General features: G+C 35.7%; 1 protein-coding gene across 1 annotated transcript; it reads left to right on the top strand.

Annotated features, from left to right (window-relative positions):
• Window positions 1-3,392: 3,392 nt before the first annotated feature.
• On the top strand, window positions 3,393-5,760 carry LOC122322477. The gene is made up of 5 exons (XM_043214770.1): window positions 3,393-3,443; window positions 3,506-3,664; window positions 3,741-3,914; window positions 3,976-4,119; window positions 5,590-5,760. Exons 1-5 carry the CDS (start codon window positions 3,393-3,395, stop codon window positions 5,758-5,760), a joined length of 699 nt encoding a protein of 232 aa, XP_043070705.1.
• Window positions 5,761-21,652: the final 15,892 nt, after the last annotated feature.

Genomic DNA, 21,652 nt, shown 5'->3' with positions numbered 1-21,652 from the left:
TGTGTCTCCCATTTTTTTTTATTAGTTTGTTGCAATGTCCGTCATGCTGTCTGTCCGTCTGTACTCAGTAAAAGCCTTGAAACTTTAAACATATACTTTTATGTGCCCGCGTGAGAAAGTATTAAAACTTATTGTGATACGTTCACTAGGAGGCACCTTAAAGATCGATAACGTTGGGTGACGCTACCCACTCCGCCTCCAAAAACCGATACACCTTATAGTATAAATCGATAAAACAATATATCGCACACAATTTGAAAGCTAGAGTCTCTAAATTTAAAAACTATATTGCACATCAAAAGGCGGCAGAATAGTCCCTCCCCAAAATCGATAAAAGCCTACATCTCGAATAATTTAAGAACTTCAGTTACCAAACTTGGAAGGCAGATTACTAAGAACCTCCTTGCTACATATTGTTCTTCCAAAATTCAAAGTAGCCTCTATTAACACAACTTTAAATTAAAATTGGAAGTAGATTACTAGACGTAATCTTCTATTCGAACGTTCTTCTATTCAAATTCGACATGTCAATCTCTAAAATTGTGCTAATTATGGTGTATTAGTGATTATTCAATTGTTGAGGCATTAATGCTACTTCCACACCCGCATCCACACAACAACCAGAAGATTCATCGCCAACTATGATGGTATTATCACATTATTCCTCAGTGGGTTGAACTCATCTGTAACGTTCTCACTTGTTTTCAATTATCGTTAAATCAACCATTTAATTATAAAATATATATTTGATTATTTCGTGGTATATTATACTTTCATCATAATTTAAAACACATTACTATAAAATCATGATCAATGAAATTAAAAATACATGTTTTAAAAATATCTCAAAGTATAAATATATCCGTTTGATAAGTTCAAATAGTCATCAGTTTTTCAAATGCATTTCACGTTGACGGTGTTTCTGTGCTTTGCACAGTTCTTGAAAACGGTAACAAATTACTTACTTTGACGAATTAATAAAATTCTGTTAATATGTTATTAACTTGACAGAACGCTGATCCGCCCGTGATATATAAACTAACAAATATAGAGTGCGTATCCAATGATAAATACATTACAAACATCTCCTGCTCTCTTAAGGCCGTGAATTGGAATAAGGCAGTTGCTCAAATGGACTGTGATCTCGTTTTACCATTACGTAACCCTGAGGTGAGAAAAAAATGTAAAATGTTAACTAAATATTAGTTAAATATTAACATTAACATATTAATTTGTCTGAAAGTAGGTTCGGATGGAACTCCAGAAAAAGGGTTATAACAATCGATATCATCCATTCCTTGTCAATGTCACAATGAATATGTGCGACGTCATAGCTAATAGAAATTACATTCCCTACGGACGGATATCTTGGAAGATTTCGAAGGAATTCTCAAATTTAAATCACAGTTGTCCTTTCACGGTAAAATCAATATATTATCTATTTACATTAAATAACATTTTTTTCGACTCACTTTCAGGGTCACTTAATGGCAAGAAACATGTGGGTAAATGAGAAGTATATTCCAGTACCAATACCATTGGGTTTCTACGTGTTTTCAGCTCATTTTAGTGAAAAACAAGAGATTGGCTTCATGAAGTTCTATTTTGAGGCTAAAGAACCGGTGAAAATAAATCAAAAGAAATCACCAAAGTTATAACATAATTGAAATCATTATTCATTAATATTTACCTAAAAATCGAATATATCCTATTTGTATATTACAAAACTTGTTAAATTGTTTCAAAATTAATATTCGACGAAAATCTCCCTTATAATATAACATTTTCAACATTAGAAAACAATTCCACTTTTGTCAGATTCAATGTTTAATGACGAGAATAAATATGAATGGTTATATCTTATTTTGTAAATATTGAAACAATTCTTAACTATTTTGATGTTAATCAGCATAACTGATGATTACGTTAAGCTTCAAATATTTCTAAAAATAACAAATTGTCTAACATTTTTTGTTTAAAAAAAAGAAGAAAAAACGTAGATTATATAATTTAAAACTGATTGGTTTGAGCTTGCCAAATTTTCGCCACATCACTCATAGATACATTTGTCATACAGCCCCATTAAACTGCAGTTAAGTGATATTTTGTACAGATAAAACTATCTGTTATATGTCACCCAATTCGCGGTTGCGACAATGCAATTAAAATTAGTGTTTGTTTTGTACCTTTCGCACCTTATCAAAGTGGTAAGGTAAACACTTTGCTATAAATATATCTTTGTTACAAGAAATAACGTCTACTGTGAAGTGATTCCGTGGCTGTGTATAAAGCAACAAAAATTGAATGTTTGCCAAAAATGTGTCATTAAAGACCGATAATTGAGATAATGCAGTTGCTCAAATGGACTGTGATCACATTTTGCCAAACGCAACGGCAAACAAACACTATCAATACGCTTCATATGTACATATATACAGAAGAATTCAAGCGATCTTCCAGGTTCTACAATAAGACCTATATGAATCGATATAGTGCCTTTGTGATCAATACTACTATAAATATCAGCAAGTTGAAGGCTTAAAGAAATTTCATTCGGTACGGAAAAATATTTATATTTCACAAGTTAATTTAACTACATGTTTTTATTCATAATACCGAACAAAAATCATCAGAATATCAAATTTTATGGTGTAAATCGATAAAACCATACTTCTCACACAATTTGAAAGCTAGAGTTACCAAATTTCAAAGGTATATTGATAGTAATACTCTTCAAAAGACCGAAAACAAAATGTTTAGACCACGCCCAATATCGGTGCAGTACAGCACGAAATCAATGAATTTCATAATAATAGTTTTGCATGTATTGTTTTAGAAGCAATTTTCTTTCTGTTAATTAAGTTAAAATAAACTCTACAAGTGTGCAAACTGTTGTTTAGAGAATACTTGGAGGTGGAAATTACTCACTACTTGCCACACCTCACTTCTCTCCTTGCCAATCAAAGAAATACTCCGAACAATTATATAAACTCAGTAGGGTCAATCTCTAAAATTGTGCTAAATATGGTGTATTAGTGATTATTCAATGGTTAAGGCATTAATGCATTACTACTACTACTTTTTGCTACTTCCAGGCCCGCATCCACACAACAACCAGAAGATTCATCGCCAACTATGATGGTATTATCACATTATTCCTCAGTGGGTTGAACTCATCTGTAACGTTCTCACTTGTTTTCAATTATCGTTAAATCAACCATTTAATTATAAAATATATATTTGATTATTTCGTGGTATATTATACTTTCATCATAATTTAAAACACATTACTATAAAATCATGATCAATGAAATTAAAAATACATGTTTTAAAAATATCTCAAAGTATAAATATATCCGTTAGGTAAGTTCAAATAGTCATCAGTTTTTTAAATGCATTTCACGTTGACGGTGTTTCTGTGCTTTGCACAGTTCTTGAAAGCGGTAATAAATCACTTACATTGACGAATTAATGAAATTATGTTAATATGTTATTAACCTGACAGAGCCCTGATCCGCCCGTGATATATAAACTAACAAATATAGAGTGCGTATCCAATGATAAATACATTACAAACATCTCCTGCTCTCTTAAGGCCGTGAATTGGAATAAGGCAGTTGCTCAAATGGACTGTGATCTCGTTTTACCATTACGTAACCCTGAGGTGAGAAAAAAATGTAAAATGTTAACTAAATATTAGTTAAATATTAACATTAACATATTAATTTGTCTGAAAGTAGGTTCGGATGGAACTCCAGAAAAAGGGTTATAACAATCGATATCATCCATTCCTTGTCAATGTCACAATGAATATGTGCGACGTCATATCTAATAGAAATTATATTCCGTACGGACGGATATATTTTAAGATTTCGAAGGAATTCTCAAATTTAAATCACAGTTGTCCTATTACGGTAAAATCAATATATTATCTATTTACATTAAATAACATTTTTTTTTTCGACTCATTTTCAGGGTCACTTAATGGCAAGAAACATGTGGTTAAATGAGAAGTATATTCCAGTACCAATGCCATTGGGTTTCTACGTGTTTTCAGCTCGTTTTAGTGAAAAAGAAGAGATTGGTTTCATTAAGTTCTATTTTGAGGCTAAAGAACCGGTGAAAATAAATCAAAAGAAATCACCAAAGTTATAACATAATTGAAATCATTATTCATTAATATTTACCTAAAAATCGATTATATCCTATTTGTATATTACAAAACTTGTTAAATTGTTTCAAAATTAATATTCGACGAAAATCTCCCTTATAATATAACATTTTCAACATTAGAAAACAATTCCACTTTTGTCAGATTCAATGTTTAATGACGAGAATAAATATGAATGGTTATATCTTATTTTGTAAATATTGAAACAATTCTTAGCTATTTTGATGTTAATCAGCATAACTGATGATTACGTTAAGCTTCAAATATTTCTAAAAATAAAAAATTGTCGAACATTTTTTGTTGAAAAAAAGAAGGAAAAACGTAGATTATATAATTTAAAACTGGTTGGTTTGACCTCGCCAAATTTTCGCAACATCACTCACAGATACATTTGTCATCCAGCCCCATTAAACTGCAATTAAGTGATATTTTGTGCAGATAAAACTATATGTTATATGTCACCCAATTCGCGGTTGCGACAATGCAATTAAAGTTAGTGTTTGTTTTGTACCTTTCGCTCCTTATCAAATTTTTACCAAAAATGTGTCATTAAAGACTGATGAATTAGATAAAGCAGTTGTTCAAATGGACTGTGATCACATTTTGCCAAGTGCACCGGCAAACAAACACTATCAATACGCTTCATATGTACATATATACAGAAGAATTCAAGCGATCTTCCAGGTTCTACAATAAGACCTATATGAATCCTTTGTGATCAATGCTACTATAAATATCAGCAAGTTGAAGGCTTAAAGAAATTTCATTCGGTACGGAAAGTTGTTGTTAAATTCTCCAGAATTCTCAAATAAATATCAAACCTTCAGCTCGACGTATACTTTTGAAAACACTTATATTTCACAAGTTAATTTAACTACATGTTTTTATTCACAATACCGAACAAAAATCATCAGAATATCAATTATTATGGTGTAAATCGATAAAACCATACTTCACACACAATTTGAAAGCTAGAGTTACCAAATTCCAAAGGTATATTGATAGTAATACTCTTCAAAAGACCGAAAACAAAATGTTTAGACCACGCCCAATACCAGTGCAGTACAGCACGAAATCAATGAATTTCATAATAATAGTTTTGCATGTATTGTTTTAGAAGCAATTTTCTTTCTGTTAATTAAGTTAAAATAAACTCTACAAGTGTGCAAACTGTTGTTTAGAGAATACTTGGAGGTGGAAATTACTCACTACTTGCCACACCTCACTTCTCTCCTTGCCGATCAAAGAAATACTCCGAACAATTATTTAAACTCAGTAGGGTTAACTGCACTGGAGGCACACGACCCATTACGGGTCTGCAGCTAAGTTTACAGTTACTCACGACGATTTGTGTGCAGCACTTCCTCTGTCATTGTCCGTCACTACGCTGGAAAAGATTTGGTGTCTCCCATTTTCAGAAATATGTCGGACTTCAGCAAAATTACATCAAAGCAACTGGTTTTGTTGATCCAAGCCTCTGCATGGGCCTCAAGCTTAGTGATGTAAAGGTATACGAGGAAAAGCAGAACGGGTTGCAGTCCGTGCAGGTTTACAATGATCCAAAGTTAACTCAAGTGGGTTTGGTATAATGGGGATCGCTTTTCATCTCTCCGAAAACCTTCCTAGCCTAGAACTAACTTAAATGGGTTACTTTTGTGTATGATTTCATCTTTTAAGGTCTACGATATTCATCAAAATATTTATATATTACAAACTTACATAAACAACTTTAATATTTTTATGTTTTATCCTATCCGATATTAAAATATAATCAGTTTCATACAAAAATCTTCTTCCTATTTTCTATTTAACTATGTGAAAATTTCCAAAATCCCAACTTTGTGCTGACTTACACAACAAAATAAGAAATATTTAACATATAATTGATTTTATGAAAAGAGTTGTGAGTTAAGTATAATTTTAAGGCGTTCATTCGTGATTCGAGGCGTTTTATTAGAACAGAGACACAAGATAAGGCACTCTCCACTTAGAACTTATGCCAATTGATTCCGATTCAGTTAACTGTGCAGCATCCATTTCGGTCGACTGACTACATATATTGAAGTCATATCAGTAATAAACTCCCAGCAGGCCAGCGCAAATTTCACAAAGTGCGAATTTTAACAGTTGCTTTGCGAAGCATTTCCAATTAAATTAATTCACTGAATGCTAAATACAAACTGCAACAAGAACAACAGTCTAACTGCGATATCCGTTTCCGTTGAGCTACAGTTACAATTCCAAATACAATTACAATTAGAAATTTCGCGGCATTAAGCAATTCAATTAGGCAAGAGGCAAATCAGAAGTGCGACACAAGCGCAAAGAATTCTCAACTGATGCGCACTTTTAATTACTGCATAACAAGAGGAAAACCAATCCAAGTTTGTTGACTGCCAGCTGACAGTTTGGCGAGGGTGATGATGCTTATAAGTCCCTTGGTAGATGTAAGGCTTGCAGGAGGAGCAGCGTCCAGGCGCCGACAAAATGAAGTCTTAAATCACAGCATGTTATTTCCGCTGCACGTGCTCCGAGCAGGGGGCCAAGGAGGGCGTAGGGGCCGTGGAGGGTTTGAGGAGCTGCCGGCGAGGCGCATTTAAGGTTCCGTTTCCGGCTGCGAGGACAACCCGCTAAGGACGATTATGTCGCCCGCGCACACAGATCCCAATCGCCAGTGCGAATTGTTTTTTCTATTTTTTTTTTTTATTCCCGCTGATACTGCTACGTCTGCTGCTGCTATTTCAGCAACGATTGGCTTGTTTTGCCCTTTTGGGTATTATCAGTGGCGGCTTTATGTCATCATAACCGCAACGATGGGCAATGGCTGAGCGCCGTAACAACGAGCTGTCCATGTCCATGTGCTGGTCCAGTGTCCTGCGGACAAGTATGGGGATGGGGATGGAACGAGCAAGCGAATGTCCGTTTACATAAATTTCGATGCGCGGCAAAAGGAAAACTGTCGAGCGTGCAGAAAAATGAGATGACAAATGAAGTTTGTTGGCTAATGGCAACGGAAATGCGAGCAGGATGGGCAGAGAGGGGCAAGGAAGGTTCAGTAGGTAGCCCAAGCTCACACTTTTTGTGGCGTGGCAATGAACGGAAGTTGAAACAAACAAGTAAATAAATGGCGCCAATTGGCCGCCTCCCGACAACGACAACGCTCCACTTTTCAGCCAACTTACTGCCCGGCTGCCTGCCTGCACTCAAAAAAATCTGTTGACCAGAACTCTTAAATAAGACTATTTTTAGTTGCTTGTGTTTTTTATTGTGCTATTAAAATTATTGAACACAAATATTTTACAATATTTAAGATAGCTTATTAATTAAAACAGAAATAAACTGAAAATAATACAACAAAATTTTTATGCAACTAGAACAATTTTGTGAGTTTCTTGGTGACTTGCAAAATTTTAGTGTGCATATTTTTTTCAAAGTGTAGGTGTCGTTTGTTGTTTTAAAATTGTTGGGCAGCAGACGCTGAACGAATTTATTTGGTAATCTGAACTGAGTCAGCCACAGCGATTATTACGAGAGTAAACACAATCCATTTTCGCGTGTTGATTGCTCGCTTCTCCCGATAATTAACAGCCAGCTGAAGAAGGGATCTGGCCGCTTAGTCAGCCTCATCAAATATCGTAACACCGCTACCCCTTACCCAACGTTCCCATATCGTACACCAACAGTTGCAGCCGTAATTCAATATTAAAAACCAATATCTTCAACGTGCACAACAACACTCTGCTGTATAAGTATGCCTTCTAGCATAGCAGACACTGCATATCCTATGATAACACACACACTCCCTTGCCTCCAGTGGCAAAAGCTGGAAACATAAACAAGCAGAAAATCTAATCGCCAGCTATGATCAAAGTGTCCAGTTTTGATATTAAGTTCAACATTAAATGTGAAACTAGCCAAGTGTTTGGGCGGCGAATAGTCTTTTTGCCCAATGGCCAAAAGTCTCCAGCTAGCTATATATACATACATATATTATATATATATATATAGATATATATATACATACGTAATTTGAGGGGCGTCATGTGGCATAATGTGCCATAAGCTTTGGTTGTCGCTTCGTTTTTGGCTTCAGGGCTGCAAAGCATTTACCAAGACATAAAGTCAACTTTGTCGCTATAACTGTATATATATATATATATATGTATATACTCTCTTGGCGTGTGCATGTGTGTGTATTGGTAACCCCTGGGCGGTGTAAATATTATTCTTATCTTACACTATAAATCTACATATGACAATTTTCGCACAGCTGCTGGCGAGCGGGCAACTGGCAACTGGAGACTCTGGACTGAAGTAGCACATAAAACCAACATTTGTGCATATTAAAGATGCCATTGATTCTGATTTGGCTTTATAAATTATAGTTTAATGTATTCTCAATTAGGTTAGAGTTAGTTAACCTTTTTTTTTTAATTACTTAGCTGTTATGAATGTTAAATAGTTGATATTGTTGTCTCTTAAAATATACTGTATTAATCGCGTATGTATTTTAAAACATCTCTGCTATTGAAAGTAGATTTTTCGGTAGACGTATTTAATATATTATCTTAGAATCACTTTTAAAAACGACATTTTATAGCTTTTTATAGAGTAACTCATAGTCAATTACTTCTAAAATTGCATTTCTTGTTTGTTCGTGCATTTCTCTATATTTTTTGGTTTTTATTTTTGGTTCGCTATGGTTCGCTTTTAATTGGCAGCTGCCCATAGTACTCACTAATTAAAAACCATATGTTTTGTTGCCTTTCACAGTTCCCGAAACTACACAGAAGTCATCTAACGAGGCGCCATTCAAAGCCATGGCTCCGAGTGTGGTTGCTTGGAGTTAACAACTAAATGAGTGGCAGAGTGAGCTTACACGCTTATCTAAAACTCGCACCTAAGGTTGTGAGAGAGAAGCTGAATAAGAGATTTCCAGAGTTGTCACAGAACTCGCATAAGTCTCTGTCACATGCTACACAGTTGAGCGTTGTGGCAGATTTTGTGGTTGCTGCTGCAGTTGGTGCATTTGGCATGCATGTACAGCATGCTTTGCATAAATGTGTGGCACATATATGAAATCGCATAAATCAGGAAACTGGATACATGTTACACTGCCATACAGAAGGACACACAATTGCTGATTGCAAAGAGCCATGTAGGAGAACAACAAAAATCTATACCCAGAGTGTCGAGAGTTGCGGAGACCGACTGAATGATATCCTGTACCAAGCCCCAAAATACACTTAAATTTAATTTGCATATAGAAATTATGAAGTTCTGTAGAATAGATATCAAAATAGTAAATTAATATCGATGTGTGTATCCTAATCGATTTGCCCAACTCTTATAAATATCTAAATATGTGCAAGAATACTGAGTAAGAATTACTTTTGGATGTGCAAGTTAAACTTACTTGATCTGTCTCAGCCTCAAATTATAAATACAAATCTCCTGGTGGTATGGTCTCTAAAAACCCCTTCACCTATAGGGTATAAGTAGACATACCATCCAGCACTCGGCTGCATAGCAACAGTTGTACACTGCACCAACCACACAAGGGGAACTGGAGCCGCAACAACACCAGCAGCATCAGCAAGTACAACAGCATGAGCTGGACATGTCGCGCAGCATGAAAGCAAAAGGCAAAAGACAATAGAGTGTGGGATCATAAAGGCAACGGTGGAAACGATGATTAGTTTTAAGGCCAGCGACTGAGCTGTACCACACACACTCACCCACACCGACTCTTGCACTGTGGGAACAATTGAACATTTTTTTAGACATTACTCAAAGATAATATTCAATTTTTGGGCTTTGATCGATTGGCTTGTGTGCCTGAAGTTTGTAGAAGTTGAGAAACTAAAACCAAAATTATTTCATGGCATGGCGCATTTTATTTAAATTAATACTAATTCCACTTTAAGTACTCATTTTTCTGGCATCGAAATGATGTATTATTTTCATAGTACATTTAAGGTGCTAGGTGAAACAACAAATAGATAGTCACGCCAAACCGGGTTGGCTGGTAAATCTGAGAGGAAGGGAAACATACGTCAGCCGGTGTGGTTGGCATCAAAAGAAAACAACTGATATGGGTTGGGTGCTGGGATGGCGATGGCTGCACTTAACTTTGACCCTAACGAATGCGCAATAGTTAGCCAAATCAAGGCAAACTCTTGCGTTGTGGGCGTGGCCATGTCGGCTATTTTGCGTTGCGTTATCAGCGTTCAACGCAACATCCGCATTCGGATCGGCCGCGGCGCAACGCAGCAGCGCTGCTTTCGCCAAAGGCAAGTTGTTGACACTTTTATGAACTCTACAGATTGCCCATGTTGCGTGACTTTTGTTGCGGCTTGTTAGCCTTAACAGCAACCGCCTCTTGTCCGCCCGCCTTTTTTAACAGTTGGGGCTGCGGCTGCGGCGGCTTCTGCTGCTGGTGGACTTCAACCACATTTTTGTTTGTGGGACCGATGCTAACAGTCAATGCTTATTGCATTTTTACACTGGTTGAGGTTTGAGTTTAAGAGAAACTGCTAAGGCTATGAAAATTTGTATTTTAACACCTATTTGATTTTATACAGATTAAAAACAGTTAATAAAAAAATATTTATTATCTGAAAATCCTTTATAATAATTAACCTATAAAACGTTTGTTTATTATTATTATATTAAATATATATTATATTAAATATAAGTTATTTCAAAGCTTTTAAACTTTGATAAACTTCGTATCACAAATCAAGAATATTTAATTTGTATGTCCAGAAGAGTATTAAATTTCCTGTTCTTTATTGGTCTTTGGACAGTTTGCACATATAAGCAAAATTCAAATTATTTTTGTTTTTTCTGTTCTATGTTTTATAAAACTTTTCTTTCAAGTTTTAAGAACTTAGCAGCAGCAAGGCAACGTTTTAAAATAAATAGACAGTCAGAATTCCAGGAAATACTCGAATCGGCCAACTTACTTTTAAAGTGCGGCATATTTGTGTATGCTTGTTGGTGGCAGACAGCTTGTTGTGTTGGCCACAAGGCCATTAGATGGTGTCCCTTCCGGCTCAGACATTTTGAGTCAGACTGTGGCAACAAACCGCCTGCCATCAGCATTGTCAACTGACAACGTTAACCCTTAAATGACGTTGCAGTTAACGTTGTTGGCGACCACGCCGTAATACAGCTGCCACTCGACAAGGTGCGAAAGCCTGAAATCTCCCACATCAGCAAGCAGGTAAACCTAAAAACAAACAGTTGTAGAGAATAACCCGTAAATATTTAAACATTGTGCTAATCCAAATAGTTTAAGGATTTATATTTTTATAAATTGTTTATTTGATAACATTTTGAATATATATATAGAGACATGAAAACGAATACATATTCTTATTATTTGCCCTTTAATCGAGGAAATGGAATTAAGCCACTGGAGCCTTAGTAACATTATTTGACTAGGTTATTTATATTTTACATTTTATTAGAAAACATTTTTGCTTAAGCTCGTTACCAAATTTTCAAAGCATTACATTTATTAGAATGCCTTCATGTAAAACCAAGATGGTATTCCATAAAAATCAATGGCATTGGAAATATAAATATTTATATTTAATCTTATTTTGTGTTTGCTTTTCTCTGCCCGTGCCTATTTCAAATTCTCGAGAATTTGTGTTTTATGCCCAATCTGCCATTTGCAAGCAATAAGCAAATTTATAAAAATGACTGTTGAATATTTTTGATTTCTGATTCTCAAAATTGTAGATAAAAAAATCTGTCAGTCTGTGATCCTGATCAAAAATATATTCATTTACTTTATAGTGTCGGCGATGCTTTCCCATTCCTGTAGTTGATAGATGGTATAATAAAAAGGCAAAGACACTTGCTTGTGAATGAGGGTCAGGTCAGGCAAGATAATGACAGTGTGATGGCAGTTTCAACAGAGCCCTAGAAGTGGTCAATTTAAGGACTTAATTGCAATCGTGATGGCTCAATATAATGTCAATTTTCATAAATTCAAAAGTCTATGCATAAACATAGAATCTACGCTTTTTATTTGCCTGCTGAGGCATGGCAAAGCCATCCTGACATATTCATTAGCCTGTCTGCAGCAGCAGTGACTTTTGCCAGAAGGGCACTCATCAACTGAGCATTGTCTAGGTGGTTACTTTTCCCATCTTCCGGTTTCTATTCCAGTGCTCTGCGCTTTTAGCAATATTTTAATTACAAAATTTCTGCGCAATGCGTTGTCAGTCGGACAGCTAGCTGCGAATGCTCCTCATTATGCGCTTGCATTGTATTTGGTTTGATAGCACATTAAACGGAGCCACTGTTTCTATCGTCTTCTGTGCATCCCCCCTTACGAATTTCACTGGTAAAGCCAAGTGACAGGCTGACAATTGTTACAGTCGCACAGCCGCAGTTGAAGCATAAGACAAACAGCTTTTCATTGAAATGACTGCATGCTGAACAATTCTAGCGTGCCCTTGGCCAGCTTCCATAGAGTCCCCTTCGTTGCAGCATTGGCTTTGCCCCAACCGATTTGTCAGGCTTGAGGAATGACCGCACAAAAAGACGCAATAAGGCCAACTGGCTATTCCGTTTTAAATTAATTGTTTGTGCACAAATTGTATCTACTCGCAAGTATAAATGAAATGGAAAACAAACGCAAAGCCAGCTGCTTCTTGTGTGTGTCTCTCACTCGCTCTCTCTCTGTCTTTCTCTCTCTCTGTGTCTTTCTCTCTCTCTCTCTCTCTCTCGTTGTGTGTGTGGTTGGTGTGTGTGTGTAAGCAAGAATCTTGCAGCAACGCCCTTACATGACAGGAACTGACGGGCCACATGGCGTATGCGTGCTGCCAGCTGTCAACAGCTAATGGGATACAAAACAACTGCAGCCGCAGTGAAAGTCTGCTTCTCTCCTACCCAGCCCCGTTTCTAAATGTGTGTATGTGTTTTAGCCAAACATAAATAATGAAAAATACCACACTTGATTATAGACCAAACGCGACACAACGCTAAAAAAGTAATTAAAATTTGTCAACATTTTTTCGCATCTCTCTTTCTCGCTGGGGTTTCTCATTGCAAAACGCTTGGAGATTTAAGGGGTCGCTTTCAAGCCATATTTTTATGTCTGTTTGCGTTTGTTATCACACAGACATACACACACACACACTCAGGCACCCACAAGAGCGCAACTCAAACAACGTCCATGTTCAACACCTAACCAAATACCATATAAAAACCCATTAAAATGCAAACTGTCGCAACAATTGTTGTCGGCCTGGTAGCAACCACAAATGCTTAATAATAATGTTTTTAAAACGCAAATATTTGTATAGAACACAAATATTCAACATAAGTGCAACATTAACAACTGTTCGTGTGCGCGATTCAATTTTGATTTATTCATCAGTACCGTTTATTGTTGTTATGCGCTACACATTAATAAGGAAAACAGATAAAATATATAATTGAGTGCTATGCTTGTGCGAATAAATAACAGTTCTGTACATATATACATCAAATAATACATTAAATATAGTGCTTCTCGGTTTAATTATATCTATGTGAGTATAATAGCAGAGTAAATATTAAAAACTAATAACTGAATTAAATCAAAATTATTTCATTTTCAGATTAAGACATAGATTTAATTTTAAGACTCAAATTAAAGTTTCCCCAATGTATATGAAAATTATTTTAATTTGAGTATAAAATCATAATTTTTTGGTGAAGCACAAAAGACTTAGTAGACCGTATATATCACTATCTGTATCTGCTGATCTCATCAGATTTTAATTGAATTCATTTATTTATTTCGTGTTGTTAATGTTTATAAACACATATTAATTGCATAAACGCTGTCGACAAATAAATTCAGTAAGTAAAACATGTTCCCTTAATAAGTATAAACAAATAATGAGTAACGAAATAAAAAGTCGTTTACCATTGTCGGCGCCGATTATTTGAATGCCTGTGGGCGTGTCAATCAATTGTTGTCATCATATTTATGCGATTTTCGGCTTATCATTATTTACACGGGCTGAGCTGTAAGCGCTAATAGCTATACTATTCTAATCCATTGTAAATATTTGCACAAATGCCAAATCATAATGGCGGATGTATATACATACATTTAAATACCGATGTGTGTGTGTGTGTGTGTGTGTGTGTATGTGTGTGTGTGTCTGAGTCATTGTGTGCTGATATGTGGGTCGCACAGCTTCATTAATATTGCGCAAGCACTGGACCGTAGCAAATGTATGTAAATACTGACACACTTTCTGTTACCACACCCCCAATATATATTTTGAATAAATCTTATTCGTATTTTGAGTCGACTATTCGATAGAACGCAAATAATTAATTCAATTTGAGAATCAATAAAGCTTGATGCACAGCTTCCTTAAGCCTCAATCAACTTTTTACCGCACATTTATTTTAATTTCGGTTCTTGTCTTAAGTTATTCAACAATCAATTAAAGTTTTTTAGATATTTATAAGCAAATTGATTTGTACTAAACGTTAAGTTTAATTGCATCATTTGCTATCTGAGGCGACAAACACATTACAGTAAACTGTTGTCAGTCATGGCCAGCACAACTACGACTTCCACACAAAGTATGAAAAAGCTGTATCTGTAGAATTATTTATTGTGTTTCATGCCCTTGCTCGCAATCAATTTGTAACAGTCAAATAAATTTCTGTGCATTTTCCAAAAAACCAACAACAAATAAAGACACTACCAATAACGAAATCTAACAATGAAGGTATTTCAAAAAATACAAAATCAATTGCTTCCATTTTGTTATTTCAGTATTAAATATACGTCTACTTTGAAATTTCATTCGTGTTAGAAATAAATTATTAAAAAATGTTTGTAAATAGTTATAGAATCCCAATTCAATTTGCAATTAAATTGGCTTATTTTACATTTGTCCATTTATACATATTTATACATAAATCGATATGTGTTTGTGTAATTTTGTGTGTTAGCACGTGCTGTAAGCCTAATTTAATTACAAATGCCATAAAATTGACCAGCAGCAGGGAAGAACAACAAATACAAAAAAAAAGGAAACGTTCAATACTTTGGACAATAACTGTGAATTTTAATTAAATGCAAATAAGTGGTGATGTGCGTGTGATGTGTGGACATGTGAGTGTGTGTGTGTGTGTATGTGCACTATTCCATATTAAATTTGCACGATTTGGTCGGTTTGATGTTTCGAGGACGGGCCCGTGCGACTTTTCCATGTGCGCAGCAGCTGAACGCCACTTCGAGCGCCGCCCAAAAGTATGCAACATTTTCAAATCAAATTTTGGCTGTTTTATGCAATTATGCATGTGATTGTGGCCAAGTGTACATGTGTGTGTTTGTTTCTTTTTTGATGTTAGAGAATATTGCATTTCCATTGGATTTCATTTGTGGCTATCCAAATTTGCAGTGGCAAACAATTTTTTTATTTTACCCTATTTTGGATTTTAGCTGGAATGTGGGCGACCATTAATGCCACTTCAACTAAATAATGACAGTCCAGGAGGCACACACTAACACCACGCACAAAAATTTGCGACGGCTGGTGCGGCAACTGTTAAAGCTTACGAATAACATGGAAAAGTCCTTCGCATCCTTTTGCACATCAACATCAACGGCTGTTGGGCGCATGTTAAACACTCGAATGCAATTTGTTAGACAAGATATGTGTGCGGCAAGCAAGCGAGCTCCAAATGTACTACGTTCTCCAACATGCCGCATCCCTTTCACCACATACCCTGTGCCTGCAGTGCTGTCGGCTATGTTGGCAGCTGCAAAATTTATGCAAATGCATGCGCCACCCGAACGCATAATTCACATAATTTGTAGCAGTTGCATTTTTCGCCAAATGTTCATACTTCTACTTGCTCTTGTTGTTGCTTGTTGCTGTTTGCTGGTTGCTTGTTGCTGCTGCGGCATTTGCGTATTAGATATGTTCCTTTTTGGGTGCCAAGTGACGGAAGGCAAAAGGCAGCAATCGCCGCTGATGCATTGTTGATGGTCGAACAATTTTGCTAAGGCACTTAGCATAAAATAAAATTGCAATGCAAATTACCAGCAAGAGCGCATCCATTCATCCTTCTGGCCAAGCATAATGCTTTGTTGCGGCCCAAGTTTCACATGGCTTAAGGGTTCTCCCAAGTGTACCGCAACTGTCACTCAGCTTTTGTGTGGCGGGAGAAGATTGGTAGGACAGCTACTTAAACGCTTTTCAAACTTCTTTCCTACTACTTTAAGAGGGATTTGATTTAAAGTTGGCTGCCTCTTCTTTTTTCAATGGCTGCTGTCGACATGCAGACAAAAGCAAGGGGTTTATTAAGAAAGTATGAGAAAAAGGGGTAAAAAGGTAAAAGGTAGCGAGTGTTAGCAAACGGTCTAGTTTGGGACTTAAAGATTTTGCATTTAGGCAGCTCACACACACCTGATGGCCATAAATTAAAGATCCCCAGAGTCGCCTGCCAGTTGACACATGGGCATAGTTAGATAGTTAGGTCTGTTGCGCCAGATGCGTGTCCCCATTTGGAATACCCTAAAACCTCCAACGAATTGGTAAAAAGGGTATAATGAAGGTATTTGCACACCTTCAAAAAGGTAGGTAAACTTTTTTATTGTGTTATGGGTATCTGCTAGTCGAGCTCCCTCAACTAGTATCTTTTTGTTTTTTGCTTGTATTTCTTTTATAGTTTTATCCACTTAACAAATTGATGGTTCAATTGGGCACATCGCTGTCGTACTACCCAACCTTTGATCTAAGGAAACCTTTTTTTGTCATGGGTTTAATATTAAAGAACATAACAAATTAATAGTGTAAGACAAAGAAAAGATGTCGAGAGTTTTCAATTCAAGTATTTAAAAGTATTTAAAGCATATAAAAGATTACTACAAAATTAATTAAGTGTATTCAGGTTGTATTCTCAAACGCTTTCTGAACAATGTACATAAATACATCACAGCTCCTGTGTCACTGAATAAAAACAAGTAAGAATGCTGTAGTCAAATGGGCTTGAAAGTGACATACTCTTAACCCAGTTATTAAAAATATTCAAATTTTATTGCCAATTTAAAAGTGCTCACATTTCTTATGGCAGGCACATGTACAGAGATGTAAATAAAATGAAGGCCTGCTGATAGTGTTTACATCAATATGAAAATACGTTTTGGCATATAAGTTGTTCAATGAAATGTCAATATATATTAAATGGCTATTGCTATCGATATGAATCGATACTATATTGAAACGGAGACAGTGAGCGATAAGCTGAAATCGACTAGGCTGCTGAACCAATTGTAATATGTTGTATAAGGGTATATGACTCGGACACCTGGAATTTAAATAGACATACTGGCATATAACATTAGATTTGTGGTTGTTAAAACTATAGTTTAAAGTGATTTTACATACAAATTGTACATAGCCAATATACTGACCCTCTTGCGAACAGTGTAGAATAATCATTCTTCTACAAATTTATGGCCGTAATTTCGAATTTTGTTATCATCAATAGCAAATGCGTGGATGGATTATGGGGTGGCGTAGGAGGCAAAGACGTAAAGTTTTTAATTAAAAATCTGCCAATAAATTATTTGTCACTCGAACAAAGACGTTGACAAAGCAGAAGAAACAGCAGCAGCAGTAACAATGATGATAATGATAAGCAACCGCAACTCAAAAGAAAATTCATTACAACAAATATTTCTCATTAACTGATTATGCAAAGGCATTAGCATAGCCAACAAGAAGCCAAGTTGTTACCACAGCGTCAGTCAACCCGCTGCACCAAGCACTCCCCCCCCAAAGGAGTGCCGCTTGCAGCCGTTGCGCACTTCTTGTCAGGCGTTGTCTGCGTTGCAAAGTTTTTCTAATTGAAAATGCAAACACGGCCTTCAGCTGCACTCGGCCACGTCTCCTGGGTGCCGCCCACTGTCCGCTTAAGGAGTGGCGGGTGGGCCGTTAACAAAGCGCTGCTCTACAGAAAATACAAATAATAAATGTAAAATAGCCACGAAATAGCGTTGGGGCTGCACAACATACAAAAGCGTAAAAGCGCGAAAATACAAAACAACGGATGCGAAAGGATTCGTCGAAGCAGTCGATGGGATGGGATGGAACAAGGGAGGGGCAAGGCAGTTGGCGTTTTGCGTTTGCAGGCAAGTCAAAGTCTTAAATTGAAAATGAAACTTAAATTAAAATGCTAACTGAAGTGGAACGAAAATGATATTAAAACCAAAGCAGCAGCAACTGCAGCCACACAAGAGCAACAGAAAATAAGGCGTGCCACTAGTTGACAGTTTTCCAATAGCAGCAGCAACCAATAAACTGTTTCCAGTGGCAGTCTGTGGCATGCCACAATAGCCTCAAGTCTGTCAACATTGATGAAAATGTCGCTGAAGCCATTGTCGCACTCTTCTAATGAAGCAGCAAAGAAGTAATTTATGTGTAGATGCCACATATGCAAACTTGTAGCTCGTTAAATACATAAATAACTCGCAAATAGTTTGCCTCTCTGCGTATGCGCAATATGTATCGTAAATACTGTTACGGTTGTGTATCATATATTATTTGTATCAACCATGGAATAGTAAATATTTCTTAGACAATGATATATGTATTTTGGAACTTATATTCAATAACGGTTGTTCTATGTCCTCAATAGGAATTAGGACTCGCAGTTGAGCTAGTTTTATTTCAAATTATGAGCAGTTAGAAGTTACATTTTATATTCAAATTGTTCATTATTTGTAAAGGTGTGCAGGACATCTTATGAACTAGAACTAGACTTGCAATTAATTCCTTTATTAATCGTTTAAAACTTTACAGATATTAATTTGTATCTAAACTTCAATGTTTATCAATCTCATAGTTTGCACTTTTTACATAAAATTGAAAAATATGAAAAATAATTGAAAATGTTCACATGTGAAAATTTAAGTTTAATTGTCAATACATAAAAACAAATAAAATATTGATAAATGTATATATACAATGATTATAATTATATTCGGATTTGTGTCATTTAATTAACAATAAATGATAGTTGATACAGTAATCTGGCCAACTAGTTAATAGCGTCGAAAATTAAGTTAAACTTATAGTGTTATTATTTTCAGTACAATGGGAAACTAATTAGGTTACTTATTAATTTAAAAAAAAAACTTAGAAAATAAAAAATGAACATAATAAAGCTGTAATAAATTAAAACAGATTATTTTAAAAAGGATCCTGAATTTGAGCGATATTTTTAAATTTTATTCTTGCAGTATGAGAAAACCTGATAGTTGAAAACATTCCTGTCATAATTTAATTCCTGATTCCTCTTTTGAGCAGTAGAACGTTTTGAAAATTCACTTCAAATCTTTTGCAAGCAGCTTACCAAGCGGAGCCGAAAAGAGAGTCATAGTCAGAGCCCCAGCACAAACAGTTTAGGTGGCTTAAAAGACATTTGATGGTAATGTTTTCCGTTGTGCAGTCAATAAAAATAAATGTCATAAAGGGCAGCTTAAGCGACAAATACGTCAGCGTGCAAACACAAGTGAGAGTACTCTTCAAACTGGTAATACCTTTACTCCTTCTGCCACTCGAATGTAGAAAACCAGCACTTTTGCCGGCCTTTGAGCTTAGAGACAAGCAAAACAGTCAAACGAGCAATAAGCACAAGTTCCAGATACGCTTGCAACGGCATTTGATGTTTCGTCCGCTGCGATTACAACAGAGAGGGAATGAATACGCTTTAATTTATTTTTAGTAAAATGTGTTTACATATATATATATATATATATATATATGAGTTGCTGCGGTGCCGTTCAATTTGCCATGCAGCAAACTAATCAAGACATTTTGCCACTTTTCCTTAAACTCAATTTACTGGATTAATAATAAAACTGCTGCATACTTATTGGCAAGAGCAGACAATCGCCGCACGGTGGGCAAACTTGAGACATTTTCTGTGAGAATTTAATATATATAATTTAATAGGTAAAATTAAAAATACAGCTTAATATTTTTTAAATACTGACGAAATAAATTATAAAACACCAAGTTATTTATTTGGCTTAAATAAGCAATATGTGTCCAAGCAATGGGCTTGGCAACCGCCCCGGGCTTTTATTGAAACAATATCACAGAATATTTTATTACATTTTGCAGAATTTATTAATTTTTAATGAAGTTTATTAAGTGATTAGTGAACATTTTTTGGAAATGAGCTATTCTAAAAATGTACACGTAAGGTATCTTCACCAATATAGACTTTGCTTAACATTTTTTTTTCATCGAAGTCAATTACAAATAGAATTTAAACTTAGTTTATTTTCGATATGTATATATTATGTAGAAAACATTTTAAAAATTACTTTCTGTCAAAAAGATTGCATATTTCCCTATAGTGCATCGTCTGTTTGCATACTAATGATGTGCACTGCACATGAAGCTGATTTAATTTCCGTTGCACCTCCACATACACAGACATATACACACACTCATGAACGCACACATTGTAACGGACACCACCGCAAGTTACAACACACAGGCATAAAAGTCAACTGCAGCAACTTGCTGGAAATATACATATATATATATATATATATAAGTATATATATATATGAATATATATATAGATGTCTAAGTTTGCCTGCAAAAATAGCTACTTAGTTGTATATGCGACTGTGTGCGTGAATGCGTCTAAGAAGGGTGGATTTGTGGTTGTATGTCATGCATCAAACTTTAACATAAACTTGGTTGCCGCATCCGTTTCCGCTGCCTTCAACGACTCACAGCGAATGTCGACTTTCTAACGTAGTCTGTTTCAACTTAATTTTCTTCAAAGAAGTTTTTTATGCATGTGTGCGTTGGATATGTTATACATTAGTGTGTGTGTGTGTGTGTGTGTGATTGTGTGCGTATGTGTAGGTGCTGCTTATAGCTACTTAACAGGCATACCAGTGCCGCATTTGTTGCCTGCGTCTCTTCTACTGTCGCCAGCGTTTTGTTGTAATCTAGCGTAAAAAATGAATTATGTGTACATGCATTTCTTATACGATGCTCCGAATGAGAAACTATAGTAAGGCATCAGCCTGCACAGCCCCGTACCGTTAAAGCCGTTGAGTAATGGGCAACTGAAATCCGGGTGCTTATCTATGTGCAAACACACGCAGCGACTCTTTTGCGGCCGCTTTATGTGTCTCAACAGCACATTAAGTCCTTGTCTCTCTATTAAGTACATTTTTCTTTCTACTTTGAATATAGCAGAGATCTTTTAGTATCAACCTATTCAAGAGCTTATCTCTTTATATGTATCAATATCAATTTATATGTATCAATATATTCCTGAAGTAGCTTCCCAAAGTCATTTGCATTTTGATAATTGCAAAACTCACAAGTGTCTTAAGTGGTTCACCTTAAGGACCTCTTTCACCAAAATACTTAAACAAATAAGTCAACAATGATACTTGTACGTATA

This window comes from Drosophila grimshawi, unplaced genomic scaffold (genome assembly GCF_018153295.1).
Source record: "Drosophila grimshawi isolate 15287-2541.00 unplaced genomic scaffold, ASM1815329v1 contig_311, whole genome shotgun sequence".
Lineage (NCBI taxonomy): Eukaryota > Metazoa > Arthropoda > Insecta > Diptera > Drosophilidae > Drosophila > Drosophila grimshawi.
Note: the sequence above shows the minus strand (reverse complement) of the source record. Positions and strands in the feature narration are given on the sequence as shown.

Excerpts from the sequence above, each read along its gene's own strand:
- LOC122322477 (XM_043214770.1), top strand. The coding sequence starts at position 3,393 with ATGCATTTCACGTTGACGGTGTTTCTGTGCTTTGCACAGTTCTTGAAA. Across the intron at positions 3,444-3,505 it reads TTGCACAGTTCTTGAAAGCG|AGCCCTGATCCGCCCGTGAT; the intron begins GTAATAAATCAC and ends TTAACCTGACAG. Across the intron at positions 3,915-3,975 it reads ATCACAGTTGTCCTATTACG|GGTCACTTAATGGCAAGAAA; the intron begins GTAAAATCAATA and ends ACTCATTTTCAG.